The sequence below is a fragment of the Bombyx mori genome, chromosome 12 (genome assembly GCF_030269925.1).
Source record: "Bombyx mori chromosome 12, ASM3026992v2".
Taxonomy (NCBI): domain Eukaryota; kingdom Metazoa; phylum Arthropoda; class Insecta; order Lepidoptera; family Bombycidae; genus Bombyx; species Bombyx mori.
Genome location: NC_085118.1, coordinates 5,579,325 through 5,603,301, shown reverse-complemented (window position 1 = coordinate 5,603,301; position 23,977 = coordinate 5,579,325). Strand labels below are relative to the sequence as shown.

Sequence of the window (23,977 nt, the reverse complement as noted above, 5' to 3'; positions counted from 1 at the left end):
TCATTCTTAGAAACTCAGTTGTAAAAATTACATATGTGTGATAGTTGTATTAATTTTTTTCCAGTTACGGAAACCGTCACCTTACGTGACATGGCCGCCCAGTTTGACGTTTTCTCTAGTGTTTACCTAATGATTGAAATTCCTCATGAATCACTCACACATCAAGGCACAGGTTAATTTTATGGATTACATTTTGTCTTTTGACAAGGCGAACTTTGTTCCGCCACACAGTTTGTTTCAAACACATGAACCGGTCGACTTCAAAATTCTACTATAATTAACCATAGAATATATTACGTTTAGCTGTCAGTTGCGTTTTGTTATTCCATATCAGTTTCGTTTTTTTATACCACGTTTTATGTCACGTCCCACGGGAACTTGATAAAAAGTATCCTATGTCCTTCTCCTGGTTCTAAGCTTCGAAATCGTTGTGGCCTAAAGGATAAGACATCCGGTGCATTCGTGTGTAGCGATGCACCGGTGTTCGAATCCCGCAGGCGGGTACTAATTTTTCTAATGAAGTACGTACTCAACAAATGTTCACGATTGACTTCCACGGTGAAGGAATAACATCGTGTAATAAAAATCAAACCCGCAGAATTATAATTTGCGTAATCACTGGTGGTAGGACCTCTTGGGAGTCCGCACGGGTAGGTACCACCACCCCGCCTATTTCCGCTGCGAAGCAGTAATGCGTTTCGGTTCGAAGGGTGGAGTAGCCATTGTAACTATACTGAGACCTTAGAACTTATATCTCAAGGTGGGTGGCGCATTTACGTTGTAGATGTCTATGGGCTCCAGTAACCACTTAACACCAGGTGGGCTGGTGGGCTGTGAGGTCGTCCACCCATCTAAGCAATAAAAAATAAAAAGCTACCTCCTCACCAATTTTCAGCCAAATCAGTTCAGCCGTTCTTGAGTTATAAATAATGTAACTAACACGACTTTCTTTTATATATACCTATATAGATATTCTACAGAGAATATAATCACGAGCTGTGAGAAAGAACTGGAAGATACATCTCACCTATTTCTGTCGCAAAGCAATCAAGCGTCCAGATTTGAAGGCCGAGATAGTAGTTAGACCATAAAGTTGACCATAATATTTCGACCACAAGTATCTAGGTGAGTTGCGGAATTCTCATGATAGTTTTTGTAACCACTTAACACTGAGCGGGCCGTAAGCTCCTACGTCTAACAGAAGCAACAGTGAACTACCTACACTTTCGCAATAATCTGGTCTTCATTTACACATTAGTACGTATGTATGTAAACACATTTTTTTGACTTGTGTGTTGAAATTACATAGTAGAGCGTGAAATCTTAATTACATTAGGTACTCGTGCATAGAAGCGTGTTCACCTTTTAGGGATTACTGGGTTTAAAATCTAATTATCTTAGATCAAAGAAAGTATTTCACGAGAAATCATTTAATTTGAATACAGCTCGCCATGGATACGAAAAATATAAGAAATTGTTTTACAAGTTCAGTTTTTATTTTTTTTATTTTTAGAACATTGATAACTGAATAGCAAAGTAATTAAATTAGAAGTAATTAAAATAATAACGACGTTCTCAAACTTGAATAAGTGAGAACAAAATAAAGCTATAAAGGAATCGACATACAAGAAAAAAAAATTGCTATTGTTGGAATCTTAAGACTTTAATGGTTATTTAAATATAAATTATAGTCAAGGCAAGTATGGGCAAGGTGAACGGAAGGAGACCACGAAGTAGAGGCCCGACACGTTGGACTGACCAGATCCGCACTACCACCACACCACACCACCACACACCACACCACAGTTCACGATGCTCTACACTCGGCGGCAGATAAAGGCAAATGGCGTGGAATGATCCGCAATAAGCTCTTGTTGCGAGGAGGTGGTCACTACCCTCAGTATTGAGGATACCGAAGCAAGAAGAAGAATAGGTTAATAGTTATTTACGAGTAGTTTTTTTTTCTTACCTATGCTGTCAGCTTTACTGGACTCGACGAGTTAATTAACCCATAGACACAGCCTACTGAGTTTTTCGCCGAATCTTCTCAGTGGGTCGCGTTTCCGATCCGGTAGTAGATTTTGCGAAGCACTGCTCTTGCTAGGGCCAGTGTTAGCAACACTTCTGGTTTCAACCCCGTGAGCTCACCGAAACGTTAGGGTGAAGCTGAAGTAGCTTTTACTGGTGGTAGGACCTCTTGTGAGTCCGCGCCGGTGGGTACCACCACCCTGCCTATTTCTGCCGTGAAGCAGTAATGCGTTTCGGTTTGAAGGGTGGGGTAGCCGTTGTAACTATACTTGAGACCTTAGAACTTATATCTCAAGGTGGGTGGCGCATTTACGTCGTAGATGTCTATGGGCTCCAGTAACCACTTAACGGCAGGTGGGCTGTGAGCTCGTCCACCCATCCAAGCAATAAAAAATTTTTTAATATATAATATATATCACAGTCAGGTGACATCGAAATCTTTAATCTACACTTTTTAGTGCAATATTTAATATTGATTTATTCTGTTATAACAAAATTAATGCTCTGTAACATTTAATCTATGTAAATTACATAGGATCAAAATAGTAGTCTGACCTAAACGCAAACTATTGGGAAACGAACTATTGAGCGTTGAAATAAATTACTTTCACTAATGTACCTGTAATATTCCATAGTACTCCGATGTATCGATACCCATACGCTAAAGCATATACCAAGTATGAGATACTGTATTAAGCAAGACGTTTCGTCAATTTGAGTATCAAAAATAAAAGATACCGGCTCAACCAAGAGAGCGATTGCGATGATCAGGATCGTTCGGTCGTGTTATGAAATGTTTTGCAAAATAAAACGCGTCGCGAAATGACCAAATGCACGAAAAGAGCACGCTTAGACGTAGAACGATTAAATGTTTAGCTTATTGTGCACTTTTGGATTCGTTTAACAGTTTTAGTCTAGTATTTTCTTCGGTTTTCGCAACTAATAGACATTTATTTTACTGTTTATGAGCAGAACAGTTAACCCCATACCTGCGTTTATTTATTTATTTAATTTATTTATTTAAATAAGTACTGCCACATCACAAACATCTAACATTGAAAATAAATTTAAACTATTTAATTTATGGCCTGATGCATGTGACAACAATGGCGTACATAGCATTGGCAATTCATCGGCTCGAAAATGGAATACAATAATAATAATAATAAAAACAGTACTACATATTTGTTGAAATATTAATAAAAATGTCTAAAAATTTCATGTCATATCAAAAAGAAGAAAAGAAGAAATGTTAATACAATGTTAATTAGTAATAGCCAAAAAACATTTAACGCTACTGAGGCATAAGACGCAGAAGGTTACTAGTGCAAGAAGGAAGTGGCATTTTTCTAATTTTATTTTATACTAGCTTACCCGGCAGACTTCGTAGTGCCTCAATCAATAAATAAAAGACCTAAACTTTTGTATAAAATAAAGCTAAAACAAACAAAAGGAATCCGTCCGACGGGGAACACATTAAAGGAAAAACAAAATTGTTATTTTTATTTAATTCCGAGCATTTTCATATTTATCTACCTTTGAAACCTTCTCTGAACTTCTACGAATAATTCAAGACCAAAATTAGCCAAATCGGTCCAGCCGTTTTCAAGTTTTGGTGAGACTAACGAACAGCAATTCATTTTTATATAACTACATGTATATAGATAGAAGATATATTGCGTAAAAAGAAACATAAACATACATACATTCTTCTCAGGTCTTTGGTGGCTGTTTGTTTTTGCATTATGATGATACTTAATTTTACCATTTTTGTATTTCATTACACAAGAGACACGCGAAAAGTTTTAGAAAATGTAATTTATAGATCGCGGAAAATGTTATAACAAAAAATCAGAAAGGTAATTTTTTTTCGTTCATAAATGTCTGAAATTCTGTTCGCTTTTTGCTTGCTAATGTATTATGCTTGTATTATGTATTATGCCTTAAATGCTTACTGACTTGTATTTATTATTTTATTAATGCTTGTTTATTAATTCAAGAATACTTAGCATGTGTGATCTTCGGTTGGAGTTTCATGCAACATAAACCAATATAACGGATTGAAAACGCTCAACGTATGTCTGTGCACTTATCGAATCTCAGCACCATTTCAAAATCATAAAATGTATATAATGAGCAACACAGAACAATTATATAGTGTAGATTTTCTAAAAACCTTGAACTCTACTAACATATACGTCTTAATACATTCAGCTTCTAAGGGCTACTAAAATTTAATTAGCTAATAAATTTGGAAGACTGCAATTACATTATACAATATACTTAAGTAGTATAATTCATATAACGAGCCACGAATACTACATACCAACTCATAACGCATACTAATGTTGAACATGGATGATAAAATAGCTAAAAGAACTAAACTCCAAGCCTGATTTAAAATTGTCTAAATTGATCATAAATTAGTGGAACACATTGGAAATGGAATACCAATGATACAAGGTCGATGCTGCAATGGCCGATATACTATTAATCAAACCTAGAAAAACTTTAATAAAAAAAAGACGGTGATACTAAATCTTACTCACAAAGATGCTTTAGATATTACAAGTTTCACAAAATGCGAAGTGGCAGCCCTATAATTCGACATTAAACTGTATTGTAGTTAAAAGGTATTTGGTAACAGCATCCTTTGGCATTATTAGCTTCGGTACAGAAGTATCTATAGAACAAACAAATTACGTACCAAGAGTGATGATCTCGAACAAGCATGATATTTCATTTTCCGTGCTCAAATTTTAAACAATGAATACGATTACCAGTATTACCACAAGCATGTGTTTTATTAAACAAGGAATTGATGTTACGGAACGAATGTAACAGTTACGAGTTAGGTACTAATTTACTCTACTTAATAACTGGTTTTGTAGGAAATTGTGCCAATTTGTGCTCACTTTTTTGTATGTTTTTTTTTGTAGTTGTTTAAATAGGTATTCGGATTACCAGCAGATATTATGAATCTCTTTTCTGTGACGGAAATTGTAGATTGTCATTTAACGTACCTATTCTCGTTATTTTTTTAAGATTCAATTCTTCCAGAATCGTGCAAAGGATCGTTTAGGGGATGCTTTTTTAGAGGTCACTTTTGCAACGTCCCAACAGGACCTCTGAAGCGCAATCCTCTCAGTGTCCCTTGAGTGATACGACATGCTCTTTTTCAAATAAGTAGTGAAAACTCTTGAGCGGTAGGCTTAATTATACTTGTGGTATTGGTGATGTCCACGGGCGACGGTAACCGCATCAGATGGGACACTTCCTCGTTTGCCTTCGAAGATAATAAAAAATAACAAATAATATAATTTCCTTAACTGAAAATGTTAGATACATTCGATTTACAAATGATTCGAACTAAAAAATATATATCTAGAAACAAAATGAAAGGTGTCGGAGGAGCAAACCTCAAATTTCGAAGCAATCTAAAAGTGGTAATCCGTGATCATGAAATTTGAATATTAAAACGACACTATTGAACACCAAAACAAGTTTGTTTACGAGATTATTAGCAATATTATCTTAAGCAACGCAAAGTTTGAGCTTTATTTACATAGTTAACAATTGCGTACGACTCCCCTCCCGGCGGACTCTTGCGTGATATCGGAATCGGCGACGCGAGCTCTTAGTATCGAAATACCACCTCGAGTTGTTTGCTCGAGGCAGACTCGACACCTGGTTCAATCGACAAAATGCAGCTTAAATTCATCATAGTGACATTAGTGATCCATCATGCAAGTGCTGATTATTTCCGAACTCAACGTAAGTAGCTCTGGCTTCATTTTACGGGCGTCCTACATTACCGGGCCCCGGCATATAAACAAATACGATACCGAACTGCACCGGTTCGAATCGATTTCATAAGCTATTGGTGTTGCATAAATCGATTATTGCCGTTATAGAATTTAGTGTGTTGCAATCGAGTGCCCGTTGTGAAAATTTGTATCTTATGAATTGATCGAACGCTTTTGTTTGTAATGAAAACCCTTATTCTTACCTTAACTTAATAGTTTGCACGAAAATTACGCTAACTGCTGCCGACAAAAAATTGATCTTGAATCTACTACATATAACAGATCAACAAAAACATGGAGTGGTCTTTCGTTTACAAAACTTCATAGTGGTGGCCTAGTCTTTAAATAGTAATTTTAAATACACTATTGAAATTATACAAATAATAATTACGAATAAGCGAATGAAAAATTATTTTTAGAACTACCATCATACATATTTCCATAAAAAAAAGGAATGGAATATTTCGTGAACTACATACCTAATTAATTTTTGCCCTCACTGCCTCTATCTTACATCTCTTAAACTATTCCAACTGATCTATTTTTGATGATTGAATTTACTCTTGATACAGCATCAAGAGTCAATTCAATCAATACTCGAAACGGATGCATCTTTGAATCTGGTTTAGATAAAAAAAATTGTGTAATAAATTTTTTTTGGAACGAAGTTCCTTAGGGGTACCCTAACCAGGAAAAAATGTCCGTACCGTAAGATTTTTATTATTTATGTATAGTCTTAGTATGATGACTATACAGTGTCTAATGTATAGTCTACGTGATTACGGTTATTATTATTTTAATAATTATAATAGAATTTTTTTTTTTTTCCTATTTATGAGATTATTGACTATGATTAAATTTTGTTTAAAATAACAATATTTAATTTCTCTGACATCAATTTACTTATTTTTATTTTTATCAATAAAAAAATCATAATAAAAAATGTATACCCGAATAAGTATTTTCTTTGTACCTCGAATAGAACTTAAAATTAATATTTTTATAATAAGGAACTTCGTTCCTATCACACACATCTTTTTTTTAATATATCTGTTGATTGAACTATGTATCATCAGTGTTCAAACAATATTTTCTTTATATGGATTTATATCCATTATATAGAGAAGTCAAGCTATTCCTCCATACTCAGTGCCAGAAGTTTTAATTCGACCAAACTCGTAATAATTCAAAATAAAACTGATTTGAGTTTAGAATAACATTTTTCCATGAACCCTCGTGTTCTTCGCGTTCTCATAATTAAAAAATTGACATGTTCCAGAAATATCATAACGTATTGTTCTAATATGTACATGCGTTTATCTAAATAGGTTATTGTGTCTAAATGTTTATGTGCACGATAAATTGGCCAGTACCTAATACCTGATAAACAATTGTGACCTTACTATTACGTTGTGTAAATTTTTATGTTGATACTTTTATTGAATCTACGTAACAGTCAGGTGAATGTCATGAACGGCTATCAAAGTTCTATAGATCTGAAGTACCCATTATCTTGACGACCGATCTATACTAATACTAGCGGACCCGGCAAACATTGTTTTGCCATATATAAGATTTCTAGGGAATTTCTAGTGTAGAAAAAAAAACTAACTTATTGTAAGTGTGTAAGGATGTGGCAAATGAGTGAAAGAGGTATGTAGTGCTGTGAACGATGAGGGAATATATAATAAAAATAACAAAACCTCATTCAACCACATAATACATAATAATAAAAAAAAAGTCAAATAAAAAAAAAAAAAATGTTAGGGGTGGACAACCCTAATCACTTAGGGGTATGAAAAATAGATAGTAGCCGATTCTCAGGCTTACTAAATATGCATAAAAAATTTCATGAGAATCGGTCAAGCGGTTTCGGAGGGGTATGGGAACGAACATTGTGACACGAGAATTTTATATATTAGATTATAAAGCTGAAGAGTTGGTTTGTTTGAACGCGCTAATCTCAGAAATTACTGATCCGATTTAAAAAATTATTGCAGTATCAGATAGCCCATTTATTGAGGAAGGCTATAGGCTATATAATATCACGGTAAGACAAGTACAAGTGAAACACCAATAAATAATGTTTCAAAATAAGGGTTTAAATAGCTCCTTAACATTCTACAATTCAAAAATATTTTCACTTTCTACGTGAATGAAATGGAGAGTAAAATTTAGCGTTATGCCAAAGTAACTATTCCACGCGGGCGGAGTCGCGGGCAAACTCTAGTTAAGAATAAATCAAACAATTGCCGTTTTAGGATAAGACGTGTCTCCTATTTTTTGTTATTGTTCACATACTGATTAGTAGAAGTATTAGTAAATTGGGCATTCATTGTTACTATTAAATATGCATTTATGTTCGCTTCGGTAACAGCGATGATAATTTGCAAGATTGAAGCCAGAACATCGAGGGGTCGTTAACCCTTGCGATGGTCCGACCAAATCCGTTCTGCGGTTAGCATTGCTTGTGTTGCAAAGTGCACTGCGAAGACAGACCATTATGGCGTAATGTAGTCCTAGCGGAAAATATCTGGCAAAGGTCATGGCCATCATAAATAGAATTAAAATTGAAAACTCGACTTATTACTCAAAATATGCAATTTTTGTTGGTAAAAATAAGAATCGTTTTCTTTATTATCTAAGCTTTTATTTACTATCGAGATCGAAAGTATTAACCATAAAACAATTATACACTCTATGTATAAGGGCAAAAAACACCAAATTTGTTGTGAAAGTACAGATTATCAATGATCTTTATTAATACTACAATTTATTATTATAATTATTTTTCTTTGTTTATTTTCCATGTCTTTGTTTTAATAATAATAATAATATTATAGCTTTGTTTTAATAATAAGTTTTTGTTAATTTTCCAGCGGATTTCGTGAAAACGTGCTTGAAAAGTGACCCCGAGTTCGATGATTGTTCTCGTGATGCTGTACAGAAACTATTCGATGCTTTGGGGCCAGGTATGTGTATAGTATTTAATTTTTATTTATTTATTGCTTAATGGGTGGACGAACTTCACAGCCCACCTGGTGTTAAGTGGTTACTGGAGCCTATAGACATTTACAACGTAAATGCACCATCCACCTTGAGATATAAGTTCTAAGGTCTCGGTATAGTTACAACGACTGCCCCACCCTTCAAACCGAAACGCATTACTGCTTCACGGCAGATATAGGCAAGGCGGTGGTACCTACCCGTGCGGACTCACAAGAGGTCCTACCACCAGTAATCCTACCAGTAATCCACCTACCATAATTCGTAATGAAATCTCATTGAAATGCTTAGTGGTTCAAGGAAGAGTAGACGGTCAACGCTCTCGCGGCCGATCATCCACAAAGTGGATAGACGTGATTAAGTCATCTACAAAGTGTTCTCTTACTGAATGTACGCGTACCGCCACAAATAGGAAGAGATGGAGAAGTCAAAAGCCGCAACCAAGCATTAAGACATACGTAACCACGACCACTCCGCCAGGAGTGTACGACTGAGAAGAAGAAATGTGTATAGTTGAAATGGACAGATCGCAATATCTCTTCACATATCCAAATATAAAAATAGTGTGAAATGATCTTCAGGATATCTTTTCTTCATAGAGATAAAACGGATTAAAGTTAATTGGTTATAAACATTTTATGGAGTTATTTCGGGTCCACATTATTCTTGTAATATCCGAAAACTATTTGTTTACAACAAACAAATGATTTACTATTAGTGTGGTAGAAAATATTGACATTCACAATACACATTTACATTAGAAGCTTATGAGTCAAATATTCGCTACTGGTCTAAAGTCGCCTGGTATTGCACAAGGCGAAACGGGCGGCAAACGACTATTCTAAATCAAGAAACTAACCTCTTTGATGATGCTGCAATCCTATTACTATTTAGTTGTCAAAAGATCTTCTTGACTATTTTCAAACATTAATTAAACTGAAGTTTTTATTTTTATATATTAATGAATTTATTTATCTTAATGTTTAGATTTGTACTTTCTGTCTGTCCATTAATATTTTCAACATTATTATTTATTTATTTATAACTTTATATACTAGACAGTATAAAGGCGGACTTGATTCCATAGGCATTCTCTGACAGTCTACCTTAGGGGAGTGCAGAGATGAACCTTGGCAGGTGTAGTGTGATAGTGATATTACTTAAACATATTATGTGTATATATAAACATACATAATATTTATAGATACAAATACGCATTCTTAAATAAATACATATACATAAATATATATAAATTAGATGACTCTGCTAACTCTCTGAGAAACATCATCCTGGTAGTTATTCTTTCTGGCCGTCACTAGGCGACCAACGAACCAATGCGAAGTCATTTTGATAACACTTTCTCATGATTTTTTAAAATATCAATCATCATATTGACAACACAGCTACTGTAAGGATTAAAAGCGATAGGTTCACAATCCAGCGGGCTAGCCATGTAGCCTCAATTACGAAATATTTGTACATAACTTGCGGAAAGCGAAAGCGCTATTTCTTCATCACACCGCGACGACTGCAAGAGATCAGATAATATGACACAGTTTCTTCCTAATAAAATTATAATTCTATAGCCTGTTATTTGCTTTGATTTTTAAGTTAAATAAAAATCAAGTTCAGTATAACAATAGATCAAAGTATGCGATTCAAAATTGTAATTACGTACAGACAATGTGTAGTCAGTACTTGATCAAATTTGTAGCCTCAATTTGTTCCATAATTTACTATGTTGATGTTGAATTACCGTGACCTGAATTCAGATCTCAACAAACCGGATCGCCTTTTATTGCTGACCAGTTTGTTCAACAATGCTGATCGGTTTTGGACCATTGCTCTTGTCATTTGTATATCATTTATAAACTATTTTATTTAATTGTATAGACAGACGCAAATCACAGTTAAAACTACAGCTCTTCACAGAATCCTCAACTACAATATCTCATCAACCGTGTTTTGCAGTCTAAAATACACTTACCGTTCAGAAAATATCTTCCTATGAATATCAAATATTGAAAGTTAAAGTTTACAATACACGCATAAAAATTAACAAAATCGCTTTATACAAATATAAGTTAATTTTTGTTTATAAGGAAATGTTTTTACAGATAATAATCCTATGTTTATGTGTTTTTGTACTGACAAAATAGTAGACAGCATCTAATAGTTGCATAACGTAAGTTATTATTAGTTTCCTTATAAATGTAAGAATTTCTAAGGCTTTTTATTGTCTCTCGGGTTTTTTATTATCATTATATAATTTCTGACGTTTAAAATACTATACAGTTTTCGTTGTCAATGACCCCAGTCCGTAGATTATACCGTAAAAAAGTTTTAAGTATGTATACGACATGCCTCCATGTTTGGAGTCCTATTAATTCAAAGTAAACCAGGAGATGAAATGTCTATAGCACTACAGTAACCTACGCTCTTGTCTTTACCTTATGAATATGCAATAGCAAAGCAAATATGCATGCTAAAACTAAAAATTATACATAGCGATATATTTATAAGACGATTTAGTTAGTTTTAGTGCATGTAACACAACCGTTTTGTTTTCAATATGAATGATTGAATTATAAATTAGCCAAAATTCTCTTTCCGTTTACAGGTCTACCGGAAATAGGTATGCCTCCACTAGACCCATTAAATATTCCGAAAATAAGAATTTTGCAAGGAGAGGGTCCTGTAAATGTCAATGCAGCTCTGGATAATGTCACAGTCACTGGATTCGGAAAAACTGAAGTATTGATGAGTCAGTGAGTAATAACTCTTTCTAATTATGTGTCCCTAGTACTTTGGACGATTGTTTCAATGGCGGCGTCAAAAAAAAAAACATATTAGCGTTTTCTTATTGTTATGGAAGCAGATGAGTGAGCGTTGCCAGCAGTCCCATAATAATGTGATGTTGTATTTTTTAATACAATAATTATAGCCCGAGAGCCCGTGGGATCTACCTGTATGTATTTGACCAGACCTGAATTTTCGTACATTGAGACCCCTATACCTACCATGCATGAGGTGGGGACTCACTAAGCTCAAAGTGGTCGACGCGCCGAGCGCTCAGGTAGGACAGGTACCGATTTTGACGGATTTTAAATCCATTTGACCACGTCTGCCGTTTTGAAATTTTGAAAATATATGATTATTATTATCGGAAAATAAGAATGGCAGACCATTATCGCGCATTTTACTTTGTGGCAGACCACTTTGAAAATGCTAAATTGCATTGAAAATGCAAAATTTTGAAAGTAATTGACTAGATTTGCCATTGATTTAATAATATGTTGTTTATTATAGTCTTAAAAACTTATATTGATCACGGCAGACCTCTACATTGCGTACATACATCAACATATAATAAAATCTTAGCTACTACCCGGCCAGATGTATATTATGTTTTCCGTTCACTGTTTTAGAGGAATATAATTTACTTGCGATTTACTTTAGCAATGTATTTACCGAAATTAATATTTTTTTATATTATATATACTAAACTTCATTAGTTAGACAATTAAGAAGTGAATTTTTTATGGAATAATTATAAATAATACGGTACAATGCTGATCAAAAAATAATTCAATTCCTCATTTTTATTTCGTCAAGACAAAATTTAAAAGTATTAAATCAGTTAAAAAAATATATCATGCATGCATTACATATTATATATATATATATATATATATATATATATATATATATATATATATATATATATATATATATATATATATATATATATATATATATATATATATATCAATCTTCATTCATCATCATCATCATCGGAGTCATCTTTATCGTTAGGCGACTCGTCTTCATCAACCATTGAATCGAATACTGCAAAAATAAAACATAAATTGTAAAATGAACGTAAATTCATCTGAACATGTTCGAGAAAGAATTGTTATCAACTTACCAGGAACATTGGTGATTAAGTCACTCACAAAATATGGAAGTTGGTCACCTTCGAACCCTTTGAAGGCATATATGTTGTCCTGCTCAATCCAACCATACTCCAATGGGTCTAAAGTTGTTAGTTGCTTTTTGTAAGCATTTCTCCAAATAGAAGAAATATAGTGGGCCCTCAAAAGTTGTTGATAAAGCTCACTCTTATGCGGTGGTATTGAGCTTGCCTCAAATTTTTGATTTTTTTTTCTATAATTTTCATTGATGTCTGAATATTTATAGTTGCTAACGAATAGCTGGAACCTTCCATCATCTACATCACTAGATTTTTTGGCATTGTATAGCTGGCAAGTTAAATGTTGAATGATAAAAATGAGGAATTGAATTATTTTTTGATCAGCATTATACCGTATTATTTATAATTATTCCATAAAAAATTCACTTCTTAATTGTCTAACTAATGAAGTTTAGTATATAGAATATAAAAAAATATTAATTTCGGTAAATACATTGCTAAAGTAAATCGCAAGTAAATTATATTCCTCTAAAACAGTGAACGGAAAACATAATATACATCTGGCCGGGTAGTAGCTAAGATTTTATTATATGTTGATGTATGTACGCAATGTAGAGGTCTGCCGTGATCAATATAAGTTTTTAAGACTATAATAAACAACATATTATTAAATCAATGGCAGATCTAGTCAATTACTTTCAAAATGTTGCATTTTCAATGCAATTTAGCATTTTCAAAGTGGTCTGCCACAAAGTAAAATGCACGATAATGGTCTGCCATTCTTATTTTCCGATAATAATAATCATATATTTTCAAAATTTCAAAACGGCAGACGTGGTCAAATGGATTTAAAATCCGTCAAAATCGGTACCTGTCCTACCTGAGCGCTCGGCGCGTCGATCACTTTGAGCTTAGTGAGTCCCCACCTCATGCATGGTAGGTATAGGGGTCTCAATGTACGAAAATTCAGGTCTGGTCAAATACATACAGGTAGATCCCACGGGCTCTCGGGCTATTAACATAACTTCCCGTACGTTTGAGCTCTTTGATTTTACAATGACCGTAATATGCTTCAATATAAATTTATGTATGTAATGTAATAGGTAATAATAGTAAATATGTAAATTTTTGGAGCAAAAGTAGATTTTTAAGATATTTAATCTACAATTAAACTATTATATTGTTTGCACTAAACGTATGTGAACGTGTTTTCTTAAATAGTACATAACGAAGTGGGGAAAAAACGTGTATTTTTCCCGCATTAATATTCTTCTTTATTCTTCATTGTTTAAAAATGTTCATTACAAATGTGCCCCAAATTATTATTAATATTGCCCAACTAGCGACTTAACGGTCTACACGGGTCTTAGTTGATAACGCTGTATCATTTATTAATTGTGTTGTTTTAGAAATTTAACTGAAAATAGAAGATTAACTCTCGACATAAATATGTTTCCAAACAGTGTCGTCAGTTGTCCCTGACCACGAAAACTACAGTATTCAAAACATCTAAGATAAATGCAAACAATAAACCCGAGATTAATTTATATTAGAAATATTTTAGTATATTGTCTGTGGCTTGTGACAGGTCTAGTATATTATTGAGTTTTTTTTTTCAGGGTTGACAGCAAAACCTATGACTTTTATACTAAAGTACGTGTGCCTAAAATTAGAATAGAAGGCACGTATGATTTAAAAGGAAAAATTCTAGTAATACCTTTGGTCGGCCGAGGAAAATGCTGGTTTGAACCAAGTGGGTAACATAGCAGTTAATAGAAAAATTTAAATAATTTTGATATGAAAAAAAATAAGCTTTTTTGTTTTAGGTAACATGACAATAGACATCGTGAGTGATATCAAATTGTATGAAAAGGACGGCTTTGTATTTTTCAATGTCACTGCAGCTCACGTTAAATATTCAATAGGTGGATTGAAGCTGCGCATGAATAATCTCTTTGACGGCATCCAATCTTTGGGTAAATTTAATTTATTAGATTTATTGTTACATAGATATAAAAAAATATGCATTTAAACAACTATCGTTTGCAAGAAACGGCGGGAGACATCTATTATCGAGTAGGAGATATAACCAAATAGTTGACGCAAAGTAATCACAGATGGCACTGTCTCGTTGCAGCCACATCTTGTATTATATGGTCTCCTGGTACTAGAGTGTTACAAATTGCAACGTTGAGACGTTAAATGTCTACGAGGAACGGACATTCTTTTCCTCCGGAAAAAAGCAAAAAGAAGTTATCTAGCTGATTTGGGGTCTCCTAATTACTAACCTAAATACTTTTGAGAGCAATCAAAGAGTTTTATCGTTAAAAAGAATTTTCTCAAAACCTATTTTTGTGAAAAAATAAAAGAAAAACATTAATTTTAATAAAACATTCGACTGTAGTGAATAAAATTTATTGATAAGTATTTAATTTTTTTTTGTAGGTAATGATTATTGGTAAATAAGTTTTATGTAATCAATAATTTCAATTGTTAAATTAGGACTGATAGCTGAATTTTAAACGTTTTTAAGGAATCGCTAGGAATACATTATCTATATTAATTATTACTATTAAACTTATTTTTTAAACTAAACTGATCCCTATTGATGTTCTTTTGTTGAAGTGTTGTTGTTTATTTTTAAATAATTCTAGCATAACGTATCCTTTTATTATACTTTTATATTTTCAGAGGAAAGCACCAATGCATATCTTAACGAGAACTGGAGGCCTGTTTCTGAATCTCTGCGGCCAATCCTATCAAAAACTATAGAAGACATTCTATTAGGTTTCACGCAAACGCTGTTCCACAATTTACCGGCCAATTTTTTGATCGGCGACGTGAAAAACAAAAATAAAAAACTCGAAGACGCTTTCTAGTTATAAAGTTAAATTAGAAATTATTTAATTTGAAAATAGGAATGTAAATATAATAATAATAAGTTTTTCTATTATTTTTTTACTCCTGACCTTTATCCTAAAATGATACTACAAAAGTATTCTTATCATATTATTTTCAAATATATTTACCTAGTTGAATCTACATACATTGGCGTGGAATGAAAAACACTGCTTTTCCTTTAGTGTATTACGTTATAGCGTTTGAACCGATTGTTTTTATTTATCAAATAAACAAAACGCTTTCCCCTAATGTCGCTAGAGAGAATAAAGTTAATCCACGCCTGCTTAAAATAAAATAATTTACTTATCTTTTGAGCAATGAAACGTATTTATTCGTCTTTCAAGGTTACAACAAAATAAAACAGTAGAAAATTATAGATACAGCAAACATTTCATTGATTGGTAATTATTATAAATTATTCGTTTATACATACACCCGCTGCGTGTACCAAACTGTCAAATTGTCGAAATAGTAATTAGATAGAATTAGAGGAACGCGTTTTCTGTTTTTATTAATTACTATCAAAATAATATCAGCAGTATCTGTTGCTGTAGTTTAAAGATGTAGCATATATTATTATCAGATTTATAATATTCTAGAAAAATGTTTGATAACAGAACATTATACAGAAGTGAAATAATACGATTTGGCGTATTGCCAAAACGCAAATTTTAGAAGAGCGTTGTTTATCACACCTGTTATTTCAGGTACCTACGTTTAATACTGAAAAAGTGAGTCAGAAGCATTGAAAATTTTAGAATCTATTTTATTTTTAATGCGAAGTACTATCAAACCGAATTTGTAGCAGATAAAGTAGAATATACTCAAGATATCTTTAAAATTATGCTTTAAGCTACCTTTTGTGCAAAGAAAAATGTTAGAACTTTCTTGTTACATGAACGAAAATATATTTAAAGATTAATTTTCGTAACCTAGAAGATTATAATACTATAATAGTGTCAACTATAATCATAAATTGAAAGAAATAGTAGCTAGTTCGACTTTATGGAAACAAAACATAAAACTGACACCGATTATCGGTATTATGGCCTACCTGCCAAATAGGACGTCCGGGCATTTTGATAGAAGAGGATTTTTCAAATTATCACAATATAATAATATTCACAATGAACACACACTGGTGTTTCGCGCTGTTTTCACTAGATGGCACTCTCACCAAAGTTGAGCACAAAATAAGCTCTTCTCACTAGAATGACGTGTTTTATACACCAGCAAATCTCTATTGGCGTAAATACGAGCGCGAACGAGATGAAACAGAGACCTGCAACTATACCGACCGAAATATCCCCTTACGTGGTCTTTCGGCTATTTTAAAATGATTCCTTTCATGTCTGCAACATGTAGGTACGTACCTACTGAATTAAATGACGTTTGAGTGGATTGCGGTGGCTCTACTTAATTTGTGAACTACTTGCGCGTGCTATGGTATTTCTTTATATTTGTCCACTTTTAAAAACATCATGCTGAAAATATATTTTTTTAGTATTATTTATTATTCAAAAAAAATTTAAACTATGAGGTTTGTTCAGTTGGAAAACCTAAGTTGTGCATAGTGAAAATGTTCACAACGAAAAATGTAAATAAAAAGGCATTCTTTCGAAGAAGTAATCAAAAATAATAAAAATACTTTCCGAAAATTACTATTGCTGTTTTGTTGGTTAAATAAATATCTTATGTATGTTTTAATATAATTTCTTTGTCTTTCAATAAAACGAATACACCTCAAGTAAAACCGACAATTGAAAATTAATTCACAATAAAATAGCAATTGTAAATATTTAAATTTAAAACCTATCACCAAAAAGCTTTAATGCAGAAAATTGTAGTTATATCTAGTTACCAATTTCTGTTATACTATTAACTTGTTTATTTATTTTTTAAATATAATTTTGCACTAAAGATTATACATTTAATCCTTAAGGTTTTGGTATCAACTAGACATTCATTGTACGTATGAAATTATTCGATAATTTCTAATTCTTATTTGGAAACTAAAGCAAAGTAAAAGTCGACACCCGATGATGTGATATTTAACCAGATCGAGTTATTTATAGTCAGCAAATGCTTTGTAACTGGAACGAGGCTAAACATTTTCATGTTCGTCGTTAAAACTTCACGCTGGCGCTTTTATATAGTAGAACTAGCAACCCGCCCTAGCTTCGCTTCGGAAACTGTAATTTATTATTGATTTTTATGGATGTTATTATACATATAAACTTTCCTCTTCAATCACTCTATCTATCAAAAAAACCGCATCAAAATCCGTTGCGTAATTTTAAAGATTTAAGCATACATATAGGGACAGAGAAAGCGACTTTGTTTTATACTATGTAGTGATCTGTTCACAAAGGCTTTAAATTTTGTAAAGAAATTTCTAGTAAACGTTTCAATTTGATCACAACGTTGCATATAGTTAGATAATAAAGCAATTAATGTTTAGTTGAACCCGGTAAAAAATTATTGATTCCTAAGCATTATTCCATATTATTATCCTTATAGTATGTATGAACTTGTAATAAAGTCTCTTTGGCTATACTACTGTATCTGGCTGGTTTTAATATCAATAAAAGTTTAAATTTTAAAGAAGATAATTCCAAATTCAATTTAGGAAAATGTGGAATTTTTTACTTATTTTTCGTACTGTCAAGATAAGTGATTCTAATGAATAAATTCGATACATTTTAAAATTTTACTACAAAAAAGGTAAAAATGCAACGCAAGCCGCGTACAAATTTTGCGATGTTTATGGACCTAGTGCAATGTCTGTGAGAGTAGCACACATTTGGTTTAAGCGTTTTCAATCCGGAAATTTTGATGTCAAAGATTGCTCTGTCGCTCTGGTTGCCATATTACGGATAAAATGGATGCCATTTTTGAAAAAGTGGAGCAAGATCGGCATATCAGTAGTTAAGACATAGCTGAAGAGCTGGGAATTGACCACAAAACTTTTTTTGTTTGTTAAAACAGACACAAGAGATTTTATCATTGATCATTTTATTATCAAGACTATTGAAATTTTAAATGGTCTTAAATTGCGAATACCGATCCAGAATGAAAATCTTCATGACTATAGTATATACACTTCATCCTTGCGTATTCAATATGCATATTCCTATTTTTATATTTCTAATCAAGGTTTGTACAGTACGGTTTTTTTTTGCTTAAATGGATAGGTAAGCTGAAGATCCACCTGGTGTTAAGTAATTACCGGAGCAAAGATTATACACTTAATATTTGAGATACTGGAGTCTATATAATAATATACATATTAAGAATCTTTTTATCATCTCAATTTTAAAATCGCACCACCATCGGACGTTTAAATATTTTGCATTAGGTTATGAGAAACCGAATCGAAAACTACTTTTATTGCTATCCGATGCTATGAGAGCTTTCTGAAATAGTAATAATACTGAGGGTGAGGAGAGATTAAATAAAAATGAGCACTTATCACACAGCGACCATTGAAAAAAATATCTGACAGATAACCTAATAACAGTTGTATGCTAAATTTTCTAGAAAATACTCGTCAATGTAAAAGAACAAACTTTTTTTTTGAGATTAAATGATCTGGTAATCAGATATTTAAGCCACACCTACTTATCTATATATTAATACGTGAAGCAAAAACTTTGTATCCCTTTTTACGAAAATTGCGCGGACGGAGGAGTATGAAATTTTCCACACTTATAGAGAATACAGAGAAGAAGTGCACAATACTAATATTTTTTTAAAATAATGCATAAAAGATACATTAAATCAATAAAGAAAACATAACACACACTACATACCATGTATTTGACGCACACACGCATGCATACTATTTATTGTCAAACTTTTGTTCTTGACGTCTGTTGTCAAATTGAGATTAAATATTGTTTGTCCTTATTAATATTTTTTTATAGTGTAGCCTTGGCGAAATTTGTGATTATAGAAGTATAAAATACAATCATAATAGTGTACAAACTTGCAATTCCAATTAATTATAGTCGAATTTCGACTACTGCGGGACCTCTAGTTCATTTTTAAAACAAGAAACATATTTTCGTTTCTCTAAAATAATTATTATCTCTAGTTTACATACGCTCCGCAGCTTGACTGACAATGTGATTAATGGCGATAAGATATTATATATGTATAATACATGTATCCATATTATTATTGAGAGCGTGTAAATATATTTGAATATTGTTATAGCTACTTATAGTATCAGTTGCATTATGCACTGCATCGTTTAACCGCTTGCTTTTTCTGATATCCTTGTACCACGAGTTCCTGGTAAGATAACTTGTTGCACCGCCTTGCAAGTGCAGCTAGCTAGCTCTCTCTGAACATTTTATAAGTCACTGATAATAAAATGTACATATATTTATAGAGATTTTCGATAAAAAGTCTTTTCGTATTTCTGATAATAATCGATATAAAAATTGAAGATAACAAATCTGTATTTTTTTTTATTAATGCACTAACCACTTTCCATGGGTGTTGGTTGAGGTTTAAAAAAAGCTTAAAATTATATAAATATTAAACTTGCATTGAATTGTATTTATAAAATAATACGAGTAATAAATAACAATCTAAATTACATTAATGAGAAGTATTAAATGTATGTATTAACAAAAATATCACTTAGAGGTCAGCACAGTGAATGACCGTGTATGCACAATGAATGACCCACAGAAGGGTGTGCTCAAAGGGGATAGGGCCTCTTTGGTGTCGGCTGCAAAAGGAACGCGCACCAGGCTGTCATAAATACTAAGAGGTTGAGCTGCATACATGCACTTTGCACCGAACGCGTGTGACGTCACTCTACATTTCTGCATTGTTTGTTGCAACACGTTCGTACATCGCTGTTATTGCGACCGAGCTACTAACTACTGTACTTCATTCGTTTTTATTTACCATAGCGCAAATTTTATGAAACTATGAAACTTATGAAGGCTATTTTCTAAATTATTGTCTATAATTATTGCTTAGGTTCACCGTTAATGTTTCGAGTTTTGAAAAATATTTTATGTAGAAAATTTTATTGTATTTAAATTCTGGCCACATCGTTTTTGAAGGACATATGACTCGTGTGTTATCTTGTTTCTTTTACTCAGCGATCAGCCTCCACGGTTCAAGATTGCTCACGTTATTTGACTACAGGAATAGAATATGAGTAATCTGGTTGGAAATATCTCCGTCCTACAGAAAATCATTCAATACGTTCGAGCGCTTCTTGCTTCCATCGTCACTCTTAAATTCGTCAAAGTTCGTAATTATCAGAACGACATTGATGTTCTTATTTTAAAAATAAATAAAAAAACATTTATCATATTGTCGGTTACGTAAATTTCTAGAATGTTTCCATGTTTTGTTCATGCATGTCCTATTATAGTGTTATCAAGGTATGAGAAGTGGCGCTGGAGTTAAGGTTAACAGTTACGCGGCTTACGATTTTATGTTGTGTTACGGTTACTAACATATACGAGATCAGAACAAACCACTGACACCGGCTCCGGTACTGACTCCGGCCGGAATCGGCAGCCGGATCGTTTATCACTAAGCGAGAAAGTCGATCAGACTTGGGTGAAGTAGCGACTACGAATCGGATTTTCTTAGTCACAATATAAATACAATAAAATAGTAGCATTTGGTGAATAATTAGATTGAAGAGAAGTAATAAAAATAGAAAGGTGGGTAATTAAAGAAAAGTAATAGAACATAAATAATCGAATTAAAATTATTTTTTGTCTGTCTGTTTGTTTGTTAGCACACATCTCCGGAAAGTATTGACAAGTAGACACAGAGAGACAAAGATTTTAGAGAGCACAAACATTATTTAAAGATTTTCGGAATTAACTCTTATACTGTTATATCATGCTAGAAGCTGCATAGCAAATATGTAAGTAATTCTGTCTGTCTGTTACGTTTTTACGCCCAAATAACTAAGCTGATTCTAACGAAATTCAGAAAATAGTCTGTATTATGAAAAAATATGGGTTACTTTTCAAGCCATTGATAACAACGCGAAGTTTATTTTTTTATTTTTTTTATTATTGCATAAATGGGTGGACGAGCTCACATCTCACCTGGTGTTAAGTGGTTACCGGAGCCCATAGACATCTACAACGCAAATGCCACCTTGAGATATGAGTTTTAAGGTTTAAAGTGTAGGCGAAGCGGCGAGTGGAAAGCTAGTCCGTAATAAAATAAACGACTACTTTGGTAAATAAAATCTATTGGCGCAAATCCATTAGTGGACTTAAAATATAAAATCTTGAGGAAAAGGTTCTTGGAGCAAACTTGAATAGTCTAGACCTGAAATGATTAAAAACAACAATTTATAGTCCATAGGAAGTTGAATCTCTGAAGCTCTGTGATGAAGAGTAGAGTAGAATAGCACTGTCCAACCAATTCTAGTGAGTAAAGGGAAAGGGGTCGGTGGAATTATTTGAGTTCTTTTTCGTTACTTCTTTACCATCGCACTGTTCACCACAGAAACAGCATCCCCGATCCTGTGGACCGAATGGTAAACAATCTGAACTAAATACGTCATTACGTGTCCTCCCGATCCGTTAACGGTGCTTTTATGTACCTCAAGCACCGGTCACCGTCCTCGCCAAACCCGTCGCTGGCGACGAAGGGCTCGACGAGTAAATTAACCCATAGACACAGCCCACTGAGTTTCTCGCCAGATCTTCAAAGTGGGTCGTGTTTTTTTTATGATTGAAATATTACTGGTGGCCCGGAGGCCTTTCCAGTATCACCAGGGCAGGTGGACGAGCAAGGCTCAGCCAGGGGAGGTCGCGTTTCCGATCCGGTAGTAGATTCTGCGAAGCATTGCTCTTGCTAGGGCCAGTCTTAGCAACACTTCCGGTTTGAGTCCCGTGAGCTTACCTACTCGTCCAGTTACGCTGACATAGCCTCTCAAGGTTATCAGCTTAGAAACGAAACAGAGACTTACTAGCTAGAACTACTGCGAACATCCACGGTCTTCCAGAGGCCCTTTTTGCCAAGTACCATTCGGCTTCGTCACCACTGTTACGCTCGTCTAACTACTAAGACAAAAAGAAATGGTTAAGTGAATTCAACCGAGAATGGACAGTAGTGCTATATGAGTATTGTACGAGCGATCCACACTCGGAATTTTGTGGTGGTACGTCATATGGATGGTGGTACGTCACGACACAATGGCGAGCTCAAAGGAGTTGAAATGGTTGGTAGCAGTCATATCATGTTATCTTTGGACTCCGATATCCAATTATTACTAAGTGGGCCGTAAGCTCGTTTCTCCATAATGAACAATCAAAATGGAGAAGGTACTAAACGGACTTTTAGATTTTGACGCCAAACCGACAAAGTTACTGGGACGAAAACGTAATCAAAAAGCATTCTTTGGTAAAATTGTCTTGGCAGTGAGCTGTTTTGGTGATTATTGCGGACAAACAAACAGACCAAAACGAACAATAGTTACGTTTTCATAAATAAAATAAAAACAATATCTACATACGTTTTTCATTTCTGTATGTCGCCGCGGAAAAATATTTATTTATTTACTTTAAATACCTATTTATTAGGTATCCATTTTGATTTTATAATTACGTTATCTACACCGTCAAAATATAATATATTTTATTTAAAAATAATGTTATTTATTTTAAACAAACAAATCGCTACATTAAAAGTATGCAATATCACAAACCTCCATTTTCTTTTCTTAGTACGAGCAATTCGACGAACAAGCCATTCTATGTTCCTTGCATTCTTGTCATACCGATGATAATAATAGCAAGTGCAAAAGAGTGAGAAAGAAAACATGGGAAACGGTAGAAAATGTGCCGATGACTCATTGTAGATGTGGGTTTTGTTTGGAATGGAACGTTTGGAACGTTGGCCGGCTGGTAGAGAATCTGGAGCAGGCGGTTGTGATCGCCAAGTACCAGGATTACATGAGTGTGCTAGAAGTTTGTGTTAAATATTGTATTACAGTGTCATCTTACAGATAACGGGCGAACTACAATCTACGAGTGGATGTATTATTTGGACTATTCATCAACAGATGTCACTTAATACGAAAATTTTGTAAAAATAACAACAATCATGTATACGATAAGAGAAGATATTTTTTATTTGAGTAAAGACGACTTAGCTGATAATTCTAGATAATAATTTCCTTTTTTAATTACATGTTTTACCAACCGCCGGATGCTTAGAGCATTAAGTGTGTTGGAAATTAAATAATTTTTTTACTGGTGGTAGGTCGTCTTGTGAGTCCGCACGGGTAGGTACCACCACC

The 23,977-nt window shown here is 33.4% G+C and overlaps 2 protein-coding genes and 1 long non-coding RNA gene across 3 annotated transcripts in view; 1 reads left to right on the top strand and 2 right to left on the bottom strand.

The window, feature by feature from the left end:
- LOC732975 (muscular protein 20) overlaps positions 1-16,850 on the bottom strand; it is a gene marked incomplete at its 5' end in the record, with an annotated part of 40,502 nt that extends 23,652 nt beyond the window's left edge. The window contains 1 exon segment of the mRNA NM_001046972.1: positions 16,730-16,850. Within this exon segment, the coding sequence (NP_001040437.1) occupies positions 16,730-16,753 (24 nt within the window).
- Positions 5,629-15,718, top strand: LOC101738753 (circadian clock-controlled protein daywake). The gene is made up of 6 exons (XM_004929405.5): positions 5,629-5,802; positions 8,714-8,806; positions 11,461-11,608; positions 14,394-14,527; positions 14,601-14,750; positions 15,466-15,718. Exons 1-6 carry the CDS (start codon positions 5,733-5,735, stop codon positions 15,651-15,653), a joined length of 783 nt encoding a protein of 260 aa, XP_004929462.1. The 5' UTR covers positions 5,629-5,732; the 3' UTR covers positions 15,654-15,718.
- Positions 16,851-21,902: 5,052 nt separating the features above from the next.
- LOC134199829 (uncharacterized) lies at positions 21,903-23,456 on the bottom strand. The gene is made up of 3 exons (XR_009974470.1): positions 23,384-23,456; positions 22,646-22,739; positions 21,903-21,999 (listed from the first exon to the last, which is right to left on the bottom strand). It is a non-coding gene; the product is annotated as an uncharacterized LOC134199829 (long non-coding RNA).
- Positions 23,457-23,977: the final 521 nt, after the last annotated feature.

Coding starts and splice junctions, on each gene's coding strand:
- LOC101738753 (XM_004929405.5), top strand. CDS start 5,733: ATGCAGCTTAAATTCATCATAGTGACATTAGTGATCCATCATGCAAGT. Junction 11,609..14,393: donor ACTGAAGTATTGATGAGTCA/GTGAGTAATAAC, acceptor TTTTTTTTTCAG/GGTTGACAGCAAAACCTATG. Junction 14,751..15,465: donor TGACGGCATCCAATCTTTGG/GTAAATTTAATT, acceptor TTATATTTTCAG/AGGAAAGCACCAATGCATAT.